At 40.7% G+C, this 13,896-nt stretch overlaps 1 protein-coding gene across 1 annotated transcript in view; it reads right to left on the reverse strand.

The window, feature by feature from the left end:
- The window catches only part of DCLK1 (doublecortin like kinase 1), a 340,507-nt gene that overhangs the window by 111,522 nt on the left and 215,089 nt on the right, over positions 1–13,896 (reverse strand). Inside the window, exon 7 of the mRNA XM_042457105.1 lies at positions 8,208–8,381. Coding sequence (XP_042313039.1) covers positions 8,208–8,381 — 174 coding nt within the window. The remainder of the gene's footprint in view (positions 1–8,207; positions 8,382–13,896) is intronic.

Below are 13,896 nucleotides of genomic sequence, written 5' to 3' on the forward strand. Positions count from 1 at the left end.
GATTTCCCCTGTGTGGTAAAGTCCTATGTATGCATGGAATTAGAAAGCGGTGGGCAAAATGTTACTAGCCTTTTCTTCTCCATTGTCCAAATCTGAAATATTTCCGTAGTGTGTAGCATCTATCTAATAGGCCCTATAATGTAAAGTAAGCAGACTCAAGCTATGCCGGAGGAACTGAAGACAGCCTAGCAGATTTGGATCTTTCTATTCCACCACCTTCCCTGAAATATTATCAGAATTACCAATGGAACAAAAATGCTTAATGTAAACCAGATCAGAACTTGTCACAGAAAATTTGTTTGGCTAAACCCCTAATCCTTAACCATCTCCTGCTTTTTGTGTGTTAAGTTGTTTGTATGGCAGGGATTAATTTTTGGATTTCCCCAAGGTTATTAAAAATGATTTCTGAAAGAGTGGGACTTTCCCTGCATTTTGAAAACATCTGCACTATAAAGATAAGCCACACTGAGGATCAAAGATATCTCTTGTTGCTGAAAAGTCATTTTATTGAAAGCATTAGGATGCCATCTCTGTTATTGTTGAAATGGCACCAAAATGGGGCGCAGTAATTTTGCAGCATCCACAGGCCCTGGAGGGCAAAGAGAAACAAATTAATATGGCAATAAATTCTTAGTTTCAGTTGTGAAAAAGTGGTTTTTAAAAGAGAGAGTTCCTCACTGCATACTTTAAAAAGCATGCTTTTAATTAAATATATCCTCTTGGCAAAATTGTGTGCTTCCAGAAATGAGATTGTTTAGGTTTATACCTTATAGTCAGTGGGAAGAAGTGATTCTGAATAAACGCCCCTAACTCACAAGCAAAGCTGAATAGCCATAGAGGATCTGGTATAGGGAACAAGAACCTATTTAAGCCTCTTGGACCCCATGGCCAGGCTATTTTTTTCTCAAAAAACAAATGGCTATTTGAAACTGGAGGTGGTGGGGGAGATGAGATCCCTCATGGAAATGGTGATTCATGTACCCAGGAGGTGTCTGGAGATTTAATTCTCTATTGTGGAAAAAAGGTTTTCTGCAGCAATGATGCCTGTGGGGACCAGGGCCCTGGGAGCCTCATGTGGGACTCAAGAGGGTTGTATGCACGGTACCACACAATTTCCATCCTGATTTGTATATGGCAAACTATGGAGTTGTCACCAATATCTATCTATCTATCTATCTATCTATCTATCTATCTATCTTCTATCTATCTATTTTTATCCCGCCTTTCTCCCAAAATGGGACCCAAGGGGTGAACAATATAACCTAACAGTTAAGATATGTATCATCGTTAGAGCAGACCCATTAAAATCAGTGGGTTCAACTGGTTTTCACCTACTGAAACCAATCATGCTTTCAATGGGTGTATCCAAATATGGCTAGATATGGATTTAATTCCGGGTAATAGCTATGGAGTTTATCACACACCTTCAGTTCAGCCATGCTCCCATCGCCCCCGCGAAATTGATCTGCGACGGGAGCCTCTTGTGGGATTGCGGATGGTGCTATTAAAGGGGAACGCTTCCGTTTTTGTCATGGAAGTGTTCTCGTAATTGTTTTAAAAAGAGCCCTTTTTTAATAATGGAGCAAATCGTTGTTAAAAAGAGCCCTTTTTTAAAACAATTACGAGATGCTTCCATGATGAAACACAGAAGTGTTTCCCTTTAATAGTGTTCCTCTGCATCCACCAGGAGGCTCCCATCGCAGATCAATGACGCTGGGCAAACAGGAGCATGGCGGAACAGAAGGTGTGTGATAATTCCATACAGAATGTTCTGAGTGTGGAAGATATTTATGAGCTTGTACACTACAGCTGGAGCCAGTGTAGCATAGTGGTTTGAATGTTGGACTATTATATTATCATTAACCTTTATTTATGAAGCGCTGTAAATTTACATAGCGCTTGTACATACAATCTTTTTAATTAGACGGTTCCCTGCCCTCGGGCTTACATCTAAAAAGACATGACACAGAAGGAGAAGGGAGTGGTGGAGGGAAGGGTAAGAGCTCCAGCAGTTCCTCTCTACCTCCAAGGCCTGGACCAAGGCCGATGGACTGGAGGGAGGGCTTGGCTTCATAATGGATGGTTAATCTTCTTCCAGGGTAAATACATACTCTCAAGTAGGAAATACATATACAGTACATAGCAATACGGAAGTGGTTCGAAAAACAGCCACCAAAGAACATCAAATAGTAAGCGACAATTATGCAATGCCTGGGAAGGCTTCTCTGAACAGGATGGTTTTCCACTCCGTTTGAAGCCACTCTTGAGGACCAGGTGTCAAATCCCGGCTCAGCCATAAAACCACTGGATGACCTGGACAAATCACACTCTCTCAGCCTCCGCGGTAGGCAATGGCAAGCCTCCTCTGAACAACCTCTGCCAAGAAAATCTGAGATAGGTTTGCTTTAGAGTCATCATAAGTCAGAAATGACTTGAAGGCACAAAACAAGACAACAAAAAACAACAGCTCTCTCAGCTTTAAGATAGTAATTGTAAAATCCATGGTATCCCTGGGGTTTGGTTCCAGGAACCCCTGTAGATACAAAAATCTGTGGATGTTCAAGCCTTGCTACATCTATGAGAAGGTAGTAAAATGGTGTCCCTTATAAATGGCAAAATCAATGTTTGTTTTTTTGCTTTTATTATATATATATGTATGTGTGTGTGTGTGTTTGTGTGTGTCTGTGTGTTTGTGTATGTATATGTGTGTGTGTGTGTTGGTGTGTGTGTGTGTGTGTGTGTATAGAAAACATGGATGGTTGAATCCATGGATCCAGAATCCATTCATCTTCTTTTAAAAGAAGGACAAATACTTACAACTCTACCCCAGCAACAATCAAATCGTCCATCTTTAAAATGGTTGAATTTGAAAGCCAGACCCAAGCACCATGACTGTAGATGTTGTTAAATGGAACTCTCCACATTCAGAAGAGCCTGGAACTCACTCCAAAATCCAGTAATGGTTCTACAGTTTGGACCTAGAAAATTATTAATGTGAAGTTAGGGGAAAAGGTTTTGGAAAGAATTTCCTCCATGGCTTTAAAATGTGAATAACTCTTCACAGTACAATTGCTGAAATGTTCTTGGCCCAGGAAGCGCCTGAAAGCCGAGACTCGTGACTCAGAAGCTGGAGCCCACAAACTGGTCCAGGCTAGTGTCTCCAGGAATTAAAATTCTCTGTTCACCAGTGTCCCTCACCTTTAACAAAAATGGAATCTGAAGAAAAGCTGCTACCCCAGAGCAGAAGGGAAAATGATCAATATAACAGTCAGGCCTATGTTGCTATTTTTCTAACCAGTTGGCAGTCTCACATTTGAGTGTGTTCCTTAATACATAGGTTGTATTAGTTTGCAAGGGTCCGCAGAAGTGATAAAATGACTTTACAGCCCAATCTTGTAAATGACTGTCATCTAGCAGCCCAAATTTGTGTAATTAAGAAGCCACTGAGTGGTGTTCTGGGATTTGTAGTTCATTGCAACACCAGAGCTCTGACAGAGAGGTTAAATGTCTCACACAAACTTCAATTCCCAGAATACATAGCACTGAGCCAGGGCTCGCTTAAAGTGGGGTCAAACTGGATTATTTCTACAGTGCGGATAGTCATTTTTAGGAGTTGTTGAACTGTTGCTCTTAAGAAAAAGATCTTATGTCCTTCTTAACTATAGGCGAATGAGGGAGTTTTGAAAAGGGTTGTAAACCAAATTCCTTCATCGCTCCCTACTGTGGAAGTGTTTGTACTGAGTTAGACCATGGTCTGTGCAGTTTAGTTTGGAAACATTACATATTATTAATATTACCAATTACATTATAATGATATAAAACACATCATTTTAAAGAAGAGTTGCCTTTTTATAAGGAAATATTGGAGCTGAGCTGTAGAGAGAAAATTGGCAAAAGACAACATTCCCTTTGAAGTTGACAACCTTCCCACAAATGAGAATGAGTCATTATCAGCAAGCAGTTATGCCTGGCAGAGCAGTTTCACAAATTTATGGCTACACCAAGATATCTTTTTGTGAATTACATGAGTGCTTTGTGCAGGAAGTGATGCTTCACCAAGAAAATCCTACCCTAGCCTTTTATTCCACTTTAAAACTAAGAAGTCATAGGATTATACTTTGATTTTTAACTTATTATTGTAGGTAAAAAAAACCCCACTATGCTGGAAAGACAAATTGTGCAATGCAAATACGGATACTGTATCTATACTCAACTATAAGTCGACCTCATGTTATAAGTTGAGGGCAGGTTTTTGAGGTAAATTATGGATTTTGATATGACTGTGAATAGGTTGAGGGTAAAAGTAGGGACAGTTACAAAGGATGTAAAGGAGAAGATACACAGGAAAATGGTACCAAAGAATTAGAAAATTTGGCAGGCATATGTTTGTGCTTCCCTAAAGGCTGGGTGGATGGGAGAATAGAGGGGATCCATGCTTCTTTTTGGTGCTCCAGGATGACTAAGTTCTCACCTTTTATCACTCTCTTAAGGAAAGAGGATGGTTCTTTTTAATTATAAAAGGGTTAGATATAAACCATGCCCTCTGAGGAATGACTTAGTGAGTTGGGGATGTTTAGCCTGGAGAGAGAGAAGGTTAAGAGGTGATATGATAGCCTGTTTAAATATTTGAAGGGATGTCATATTGATGAGGAGGGCAAGCTTGTTTTCTGCTGCTCCAGAGACTAGGACCCAGAGCAATGGATGCAATCTACAGGAAAAGAGATTCCACCTCAAACATTAGGAGGAACTTCCTGACATAGGGCTGTTCGACAGTGGAACAAACTCCCTCAGAGTGTAGTGAGTCTCCTTCTTAGAGTCTTCAAAGAGATGCTAGATGGCCATGTTGGGGATGCTTTGATTTAGATTTCCTGCATGGCAGGGGGTTGGACTGGATGGCCCTTGTGGTCTCTTCCAACTCTACGATTCTATGATTCTATATACATATGTGAACTAATAAACCTGTGAGATTCCAATCAGTCTCACTATTTCCATCCTATGTCGAAGCAGTCTCTGAGCTTGAAAACAATGCAGGGTAGTGTGGCTGGGTTACCTATTTCCTATTGTCAAGAAAAATTCAGGTTGATTTCCTGTCACTATTCAGCTGCTAAAAGCAACCTGGTTCCTCTTTGCCTATTCTCTCCTAGCATGAGGCCTGCCATCAGCAACCGAACAATAACATGCAAATCACTCCTGCTCCCGGCTCACACAGTTGTTTGTGTGTGTGTGTGTGTGTGTGTGTGTGTGTGTGTATATTATATATATATATCTTTTTCCAGGCACACATTTTCTGAAGATGCCAGCCACAGATGCTGGCGAAACGTCAGGAAGAAAACTTCTAGAACATGGCCCATAGCCTGAAAAATCCACAAAAACCTATGGATGCCGGCCATGAAAGCCTTCAACTTCACAATCTGGTTCCCTTCAGATACTTTTTTATCACAATGATAACAGCTGATTACCTTTGCTTATGCTACTGGAACCTTGTAAAATGTAAAGGCAATCCCTTGACCTGATGTCTAGTTGTAACTGACTATAGGGGACAGTGGGTCATCTCTGTTACTAAGCGAAGAGCCAGCATTGCCCAAGGACTACTCTGGTGTCTTGTGGCCAGCATGCTGTAACATTCCCACTGAGAAGTGGTACCTATCTACCTGCATTTGATGCTTTTGAACTGCTAGGCTGGAGAAGCTGGGAGTAGTGACAGGCGCTCACCCCATCATGCAGCATTTGGTCCTTGAATTCCAACCTTCCAATCTTGCTGATCATCAGAACTGGCATCTAACCAATAAGCCACCATCCTTATAAAGAGAGAGGGGGGAGCATATGATGATGCCCCCTCCTCATCAGCCTTCAATTATCGTTTTTATCTCTGATCCTAATCATTCTCAGTTGTGATTCATGTCTGGTTTTGGCACAAAGGCCACATTGAATAGACCTGATTGAGCCAGGAGAGTTGTTCTTGCTTGTTGTTTTAATCTCACTCGGACTTCGACACTATCAATTATAGTCCCATGGGACTGAGATCCAAGTTAGGAGAAGGGGGATGCTGTGGAGTGGTTCCTCTCTCCATGTATGCTTAAGGACTAGAAAGTGGTGCTTGATGGTTACATCTCAGTACCAAGACCTCTTCATTTTAAGCCTCCACGAGTCAGATATGCCATCAGAACGTTGGCCTCCTGTGGGCTTGTGAACTGCCTTTCTCATCATTGGGTATGCTGGTAAAGTGCCAGGATTTACAATCCAACAACACTGGGAGAGCCACAGGTCTCCTACCATGATCTACATCAACCTTGAACCATCTATAGATTTCAAGTGGATTGCAACATGGAGCGCTATATCTCCTTTTCATCTTCAGCATGCAGGGTGGTAAATTACTAAAACAGTAACTGGCACAATATGGACTGAATGGAAGCCAATAAACTGAGGCTTTAAACCTGAAAATAAAGCAAATACTGTCCGTGTAAGTGGTTCTTTGACTCACTGAGTCGTGTTCAACCTCTTCCTGGATGAGATCCTGAATGAGACTGCACTCCCCTTGTGGAGGACGGTTATAGCTTAGTATTGCCCCCTGTCACCCGAATAGAGGCACCTTAGACTTCATCTTCACTGCAGATTAATCCAGTTTGGACATTGCTTTAATGCCATGGCTCAATGCTATTGAATCTGGTTTGTAGTTTTGTGAAATATTTAGCCTTCACTATCAGAGAGTTTGATACTGCAACAAACTAGAAAGCACAGATCCCTAGGTAGCTAAAGTGGTGTGTCAAACTGCATTAATTCTTCAGTGTGTCATCGTAGCCTTTGTTCCATTAAGTACATTATATCAGTTTTAGCAGACAGACCAACTATGTCTCTAACTACAAAAAATAAACTGTTTGTTGCTGGTCTAATTATAGCTTGAGTTTGCAAGACCTGAATAGGCAAGGTCTTTGGAGGTTTCTCAGTCATAGAGCCATTCAAATCAAATTTTACTTGTGGTAAATAACAAACAATACTCTGGTAACCTTTAGGTTAGATTAACACTGTCGAGTGGGATTTTTGATGTGGCATTTACTTAAAACTGTATTTTAAGATAGTTTGGAAAATGCAGCTAGCACATACATGGCTAAACGATGAAGAAGATCAAAAGTCTGATTGTGTAAAATTTATCTTGCTTGGCCTAATGGCTGACAGTACATTTCCATCTCCATTCAAATTTCTAGTTTTCACCTCTAACTTTGCTGGGGAAGAGTGGCCTGATGTGCATACTCACTTCCAACCATTTTCGATCCTCCACCTGCCCCTGGGCCATTCCTCAAAGCCCCTGGACCCCTTAAAAGCAATCCTTTTTCATTGAAAAATTGCTTGAGATTGGTACAGGACTCTTCCCCCTGTGCACATGTGGCAGTTTGCATCTGAATACCCTCCCAGACCCAACACAAAAACCAACCAAAAACTCGGCTGGAAACCCAGGGAGCAAAACTGGAAATGACTTCTGGCCATGTCCAAGTTACATTTAAGCTATCTTTCAGCATAAAGCAGAGGATTTGGGGGGGGGGGGGGTGTGCTCACTCTATGTCTCTGGGCGCTGCATCTCAATGAAGAATAATCCAGTCTGATACCACTCCTAATTGCGTGGCCTCAATGCTATTGGACTCCAGGAACTGTAATTTTGTGAGACATTTAGCCTTTTCTTCAGAGAGCTCTGGTGCCACAACAAAATTGCAGTCCAGAATTTCATAGCAGTTAGCTATGGCAGTTAAAGAGGTATAAAATGGGTATTTTTGCACTGCGGATGCAGCCTGGTTGTTTCCACAGGAAGCTCTCTCTGGGCTTTATATTATAATCTTTTTGTCCCAAGATTAAGACATTCTTCCACTCCCCATAAATCTTTTCAATTGATTGTGATTTGTTTGTGATTTATTGAGGGTATAGAGTTACACAAATATTTATTTTCTTTTGTCAAATATATATTTAAATTTATTAATATCTTTTAGTGAGTGTTTTCTTTTTAAAAGGGAAGTTTAGGAATCTGGGAGACCATAAACCAAACCATTCTTGAATCTTCTTTCAACTTTGCAAATGTAGCTATTGGCTGTGTACGATTGCACATCTTTTAATTTCCTTAATATCCTTTTAACATCCTATGCATGACTACCTCCTTTTAAGTCCTTGTTTTTTTTCTTTTTTTATTTGTCCTCATATCATGATTAGGACTTCTGTCTTACCTTTGTGGTTTAGCAGAGTATGGATAAAACTACACTGAGAGCCTGGGAAGTTGCCCAGCATGACAGGAAACAGCATGAGACGACACAGATCCTGTCCTGCTACTGAGCAGCCAGATGAATCATGAAGTGGCTCAGCAAAAAGATTGTCCCTCACTGTGATAGTGGCTCCACATCCTAGAAAATTTGAAAAGGATTCATCTCTGTTAAGCTTCTTAGTGGGCAGTCCTAACTTAATTGTTCTTTCTGGGCTTTGATTTTTAAAATAGGATTTTTAAAATGGGTTTTTACAGCAAGTTTTTTTTTCTTCAGCACTTGGAACATGTGAGGTAATTTTGGTTAGTAATTGATTTTCCTCAAAGACAAAGAACTATATCCATCCAGATTAGTTCAGCCATTGGTTAGTGCTTGGGTGTATGCCTAGCATCTTTCTGAAGCATCTTATCAGATGCACTAGAAATACATTCCTGTACAGTGGTACTCGGGATACGAATTACCAGGTTACGAAATTTTCGGGATACGAAAAATCCCATAGGGAATTATTGTTCCGGGTTACGAAAGTTTTTCGGGTTACGAAAAACTTCGCGCTATTTTAAATGGGCCGCGGCAGAGCCGCGGCTTTTTCCCATTAGCGCCTATGGCATTTCGGCTTACGAGGCTTTTCGGGTTACGAACGGTGCCGCGGAACGAATTAATTTCGTAACCCGAGGCACCACTGTACTGGTCTATTTTACCATAGCTGTACCATGTTTCTCAATAAATCTATGTTACTTGTTTTATTCCTCCTACATCAGCAAGAAAGCAAAATATTATGCAGGAAATATTCATCCCTGAATTGACTTTCATTCCACGTTGCATAGTTCTGGTTTACCCAGTCACAAGTCACATGAAAGCGTAATTTAGGAAAAAGATGATACTGTTGGGTAAAATGGGTCCCGCAGTTATATGTGCGTTACATATAGCAGCAGTGATGATGAAAAACATTGCTCTCTTCACCGAGTAGATTTAGGAAACATTTAAATCCAGAGATGAGGAGTATTCTGTGGCTCATTTGGAATTGCTCTTGGAACTCTTTCAATTAATAGGGTTGATGACACCAACAACATGATTTTGGAAAAATCACTCAGGCATTTTCAAAACCTAATGTCTTTAAAATAGCACTTACTTTCACTCCATATTTTTTAAAAAAAAAAACAGCTCTGGTTATCATGAAATGTTTCAAGAAAAAAAGGATAGATACGATATACTTATCTTCTTTAGAGTTCAACTGCTATTGGTAGTCTGTATAGGCTTTTAAAAGAATTCTAAAAAAGGAGCAGAAGCTTTCTTACACACATATAATACATGCACTGCTTATCTGCAAAAGCAAATTAGTTTTTTTATTTTTTTATTTTATTTTTTGTTCCAAGGGCAAGAAAGCCGAGACAGCATTGCTAATGATTTAGGAAGATTAATTCTTTTAAAGAGTGTATGAGTTGTCTTTGTCTAGCTGCCAATGTGCTGCCAATGGCAAATTTCAGCCAACCCCCCCCCCCCAAAAAAAAAACTAATGACAGACAGTTTTTAAAGTATACAATCATTATGATCCACAGCTTCCTCTAATCAATGATTTAACAGGACAGAAGATAACTGATTTGTTATCAAAGTTATTTCTTATTCTTTTAATTACTTCCAGCATAACTATCTCACAAAATTGCTGCAGTGCAGGAGAAAGGAAAGGAAACACAACTATAAACACGATTGTGTTATGCATCTGTTTTACAGATGGGACTCATTGAGCTCCAGCACATAATAAAGTGGAGAAAGGCTTCTGCTGCAATAGTTTCAAAACCCACTGATAAAGACTGAGGGAATAAATCGGAGGTCTTTTTAAAAAATCCCTATGTGAACAGGTCTGATTTATCTTCATTACACACTTAAATTTTTCAGTCCAATAATCCCCTCATATACTAGAGAACTGCATGTTCAGTGAGGGCAGTGAGAAAGAGAATTTGACAAGTTAACACATGCAAGCCTCCACTGCACCCAGCTGCCCTCGTCCTCCCAGTAAGGAAGCAGTGGGCCAAAGCGTAAATTAACTTTTTTGTACCACAAGGCTACAATCCTTTTACAGCTAGTTTCTTAAAACTCAAATCATAGCAGCAGGGGAGCAATGGAGAGACTAGGACACAAAAGGGAGGGTAATGGGTTCGTTGTGTCGGGGGTTGCTGTTTTATTTTAAGGAAGGACTTTTCAATAAATTGGAGGTAAACAAAGAACTCTAAAACTTCTTGAACACAGGGGTGCACTTGCCTTTATTGTAATAAGATTTATTTTTATGCAATATTCTTATGTTTATTTAGAAAACTCTCTCCTCTCTCTCTCTCTCTCTCTCACACACACCCACCACACACACAGCCAAACCTCCAAAATGAGCAAACCTAAAAATAAGCTATGCACAAGCACTTGTGTGTCTGCCTGAAAGGGACCCGTTCATAAGCTGTTTGGGCACCTAATGGGATAAATGCAGGACATAAATAAAATAAATTGAAAGGAGCAGAGAGCAAGCAAAAGTACTCAAGAGATTTTCACATGTTCCCCCTTTTTTAGAACTTCACACGATGTCAGTTCCACTTGCACTACTGGCGTCCCCGCAGTTCCAGCAGAAAAGTAATGATTATCTGTGCCAGAGTACCTATAGCTCTGTTTCTATCTTCAGTAGGACTGATAGTAAATTTCTTTACTTTTATGCGAGAAGAAAGGGGGTGGTGGGTTAGCAATGTCATAATTCGAGGACTGGGGCAAAAACTATTAGTTTCATGAAACACCCTGATCTGGATGCTCAAGACATACATAATTTGTAAGCCAGAGGCTCTGTAAGTATCTACAGCTCCTCTGGATTGCTCTATTCATTTTAGGAATGAGCTAAGACACAGCAGTCCACCTATATGAGTCAACATGATCCATCTAGCCCAGTTCTATTGTCACTTTTAACTGGAAGCAGCTTTTCAGGGTTTTCAGGCAATATTCTTTTAGCTGTTCTGGAGATGCTTGGTTTTACTCTGATGGTTGCAATTTTCCTTGTTTCTTTCTTTATTTTCCTTTTCCACATTCACTCTTCCACAAAACTCTGGCTGAAAAGTGGGAAGTAAGATGAATTTTGATTGGATTCTAGACCCATCCATCTTTCTCGCCCTTCAATGTATGTACCTATGCATTGCTAAAACTGCAAATACAGCAACAGCAGCTTTATGCCAATGTAATGGCTGTAATGACTGCATCCGAATCCCTTTTGCATATGTTTTATCACACCAACATTCACTTTGCTCCTCAGTAAAACATCACACAGAACGATCCCAATGCAATTATTGCCCATCACATCAAGATTACTGATTGCAGGTTTTGTCCTGCATTCCCAGTGCATAGTGTTGCAGGAAATGAGCAATGTGAACAAGTTAAAAACATAACACAAATGGAAAGATACTGAATGTAGAGTTCTTATACAACTCCCATAAAATGTGTTCCACTTGAAAACACAGACCTTGTTGGTAATTTATGACTTGAGGGGGGGCAGTAATCAAACTTTTGGGAGACTCATACTTCACATCAGTTTCATGGAAGCAGAATATTCCACCTTGGAGCCATCCAGGAGAAAGCAGGGTACAAATTTAATAAATAAAATAAAACAAATAAATATTCCTCACATTACAAATAAATTGCAGAAATCTCTTATACTCACCCATCAGTTCCAAAGGCACTTGTGTATTTGCTTCAAGTAATCTGTTGGTTCATGCAGTGGTCTCCAACTTGCCCTTTAGATTTGGAACTTCAGTTCCCAGAAGCCTCGCCATGTGGCCAATAGTCTGGGATTCTGGGAGCTGAAGTCCAAAATTCCTTAAAGGGACAGTTTGAGGCACTGGTTTATGGTGACCCAGCGAATTTCATTGGGCTTTCTTAGGCAGGACTATTCCCATTGCCTTCCTGTGGAATATTGCCAACAGCACCGCTTTCCTTGGTGTCCTGTCCAGCTAACCGAAGTGATATTCTTAGCTTGAAAGTCGAAGGAACTGGTGCCTTCAGGTCTCTCACTTATCTGAACCTCAGGATATGCAACTTAAACATATAGTGAAAGATACAATCTCCCTCTTGATGGGTCTGCTTTTAATGGAGCCCTGCCACATTCATAAGGGAGTGCTTCATCTCCTCTGGCCCCCAATGTTGTTTTGTTATTTCCTCTCTCTCCACTCCTATGTTCATGTGTGGCTTCAGGGGTTTCCACTTCCATTTGCACATGTCGGACTTTCTTCTTGAATCCCATCTCCTGTGCCTATAGAGGGGATCCATGCTTCTTTTTGGTGCTCCCAGGATGGACTAAGTTCTCACCTTTTATCACTCTATTAAGAGAAAGAGGATGGTTCATTTTAATATATAAAAGGGTTAGAGTATAAACCATGCCCTATGAGGAATGACTTAGTGAGTTGGGGATGTTTAGCCTGGAGAAGAGAAGGTTAAGAGGTGATATGATAGTCCTGTTTAAATATTTGAAGGGATGTCATATTGATGAGGGAGCAAGCTTGTTTTCTGCTGCTCCAGAGACTAGGACCCAGAGCAATGGATGCAAGCTACAGGAAAAGAGATTCCACCTCAACATTAGGAGGAACTTCCTGACAATAAGGGCTGTTCGACAGTGGAACAAACTCCCTCAGAGTGTAGTGAAGTCTCCTTCCTTAGAGGTCTTCAAAGAGAGGCTAGATGGCCATCTGTTGGGGATGCTTTGATTTAGATTTCCTGCATGGTAGGGGGTTGGACTGGATGGCCCTTGTGGTCTCTTCCAACTCTACGATTCTATGATTCTATATACAATATGTGAACTAATAAACCTGTGAGATTTCCAATCAGTCTCACTATTCCATTTCCTATGTCGAAGCAGTCTCTTGAGCTGAAAACAATGCAGGGTAGTGTGGCTGGGTTACCTATTTCCTATTGTCAAGAAAATTTCAAGGTTGATTTCCTGTCAATATTCATGCTGCTAAAAGCAACCTGGTTCCTCTTTTGCATTATCCTCCTAGCATGAGGCCTGCCATCAGCAACAGAACAATACACATGCGAATCACTCCTGCATCCCGGCTCACACAGTATGTGTGTGTGTGTGTGTGTGTGTGTGTGTGTGTGTGTGTATATATATATATATATATATATCTTTTTCCAGGCACACATTTTCTGAAGATGCCAGCCGCAGATGCTGGCGAAACGTCAGGAAGAAACTTCTAGAACATGGCCACATAGCCTGAAAAATCCACAAAAACCTATGGATGCCGGCCATGAAAGCCTTCAACTTCACAACCTGGTTCCCTTCAGATACTTTTTTATCACAATGATAACAGCTGATTACCTTTGCTATATGCTACTGGAACCTTGTAAAATGTAAAGGCAATCTCTTGACCTGACTGTCTAGTTGTAACTGACTATAGGGGACAGTGGTCATCTCTGTTACTAAGCAGAAGAGCCAGCATTGCCCAAGGACTACTCTGGTGGTCTTGTGGCCAGCATGCTGTAACCTTCCCACTGAGAAGTGGTACCTATCTACTTGCATTTGTATGCTTTTGAACTGCTAGGCTGGCAGAAGCTGGGAGTAGTGACAGGCGCTCACCCCATCATGCAGCATTTGGTCCTTGAACTTCCAACCTTCCAATCTTCTGATCATCAGAACTGG

The sequence above is a fragment of the Sceloporus undulatus genome, chromosome 3 (assembly GCF_019175285.1).
Source record: "Sceloporus undulatus isolate JIND9_A2432 ecotype Alabama chromosome 3, SceUnd_v1.1, whole genome shotgun sequence".
Classification (NCBI taxonomy): domain Eukaryota; kingdom Metazoa; phylum Chordata; class Lepidosauria; order Squamata; family Phrynosomatidae; genus Sceloporus; species Sceloporus undulatus.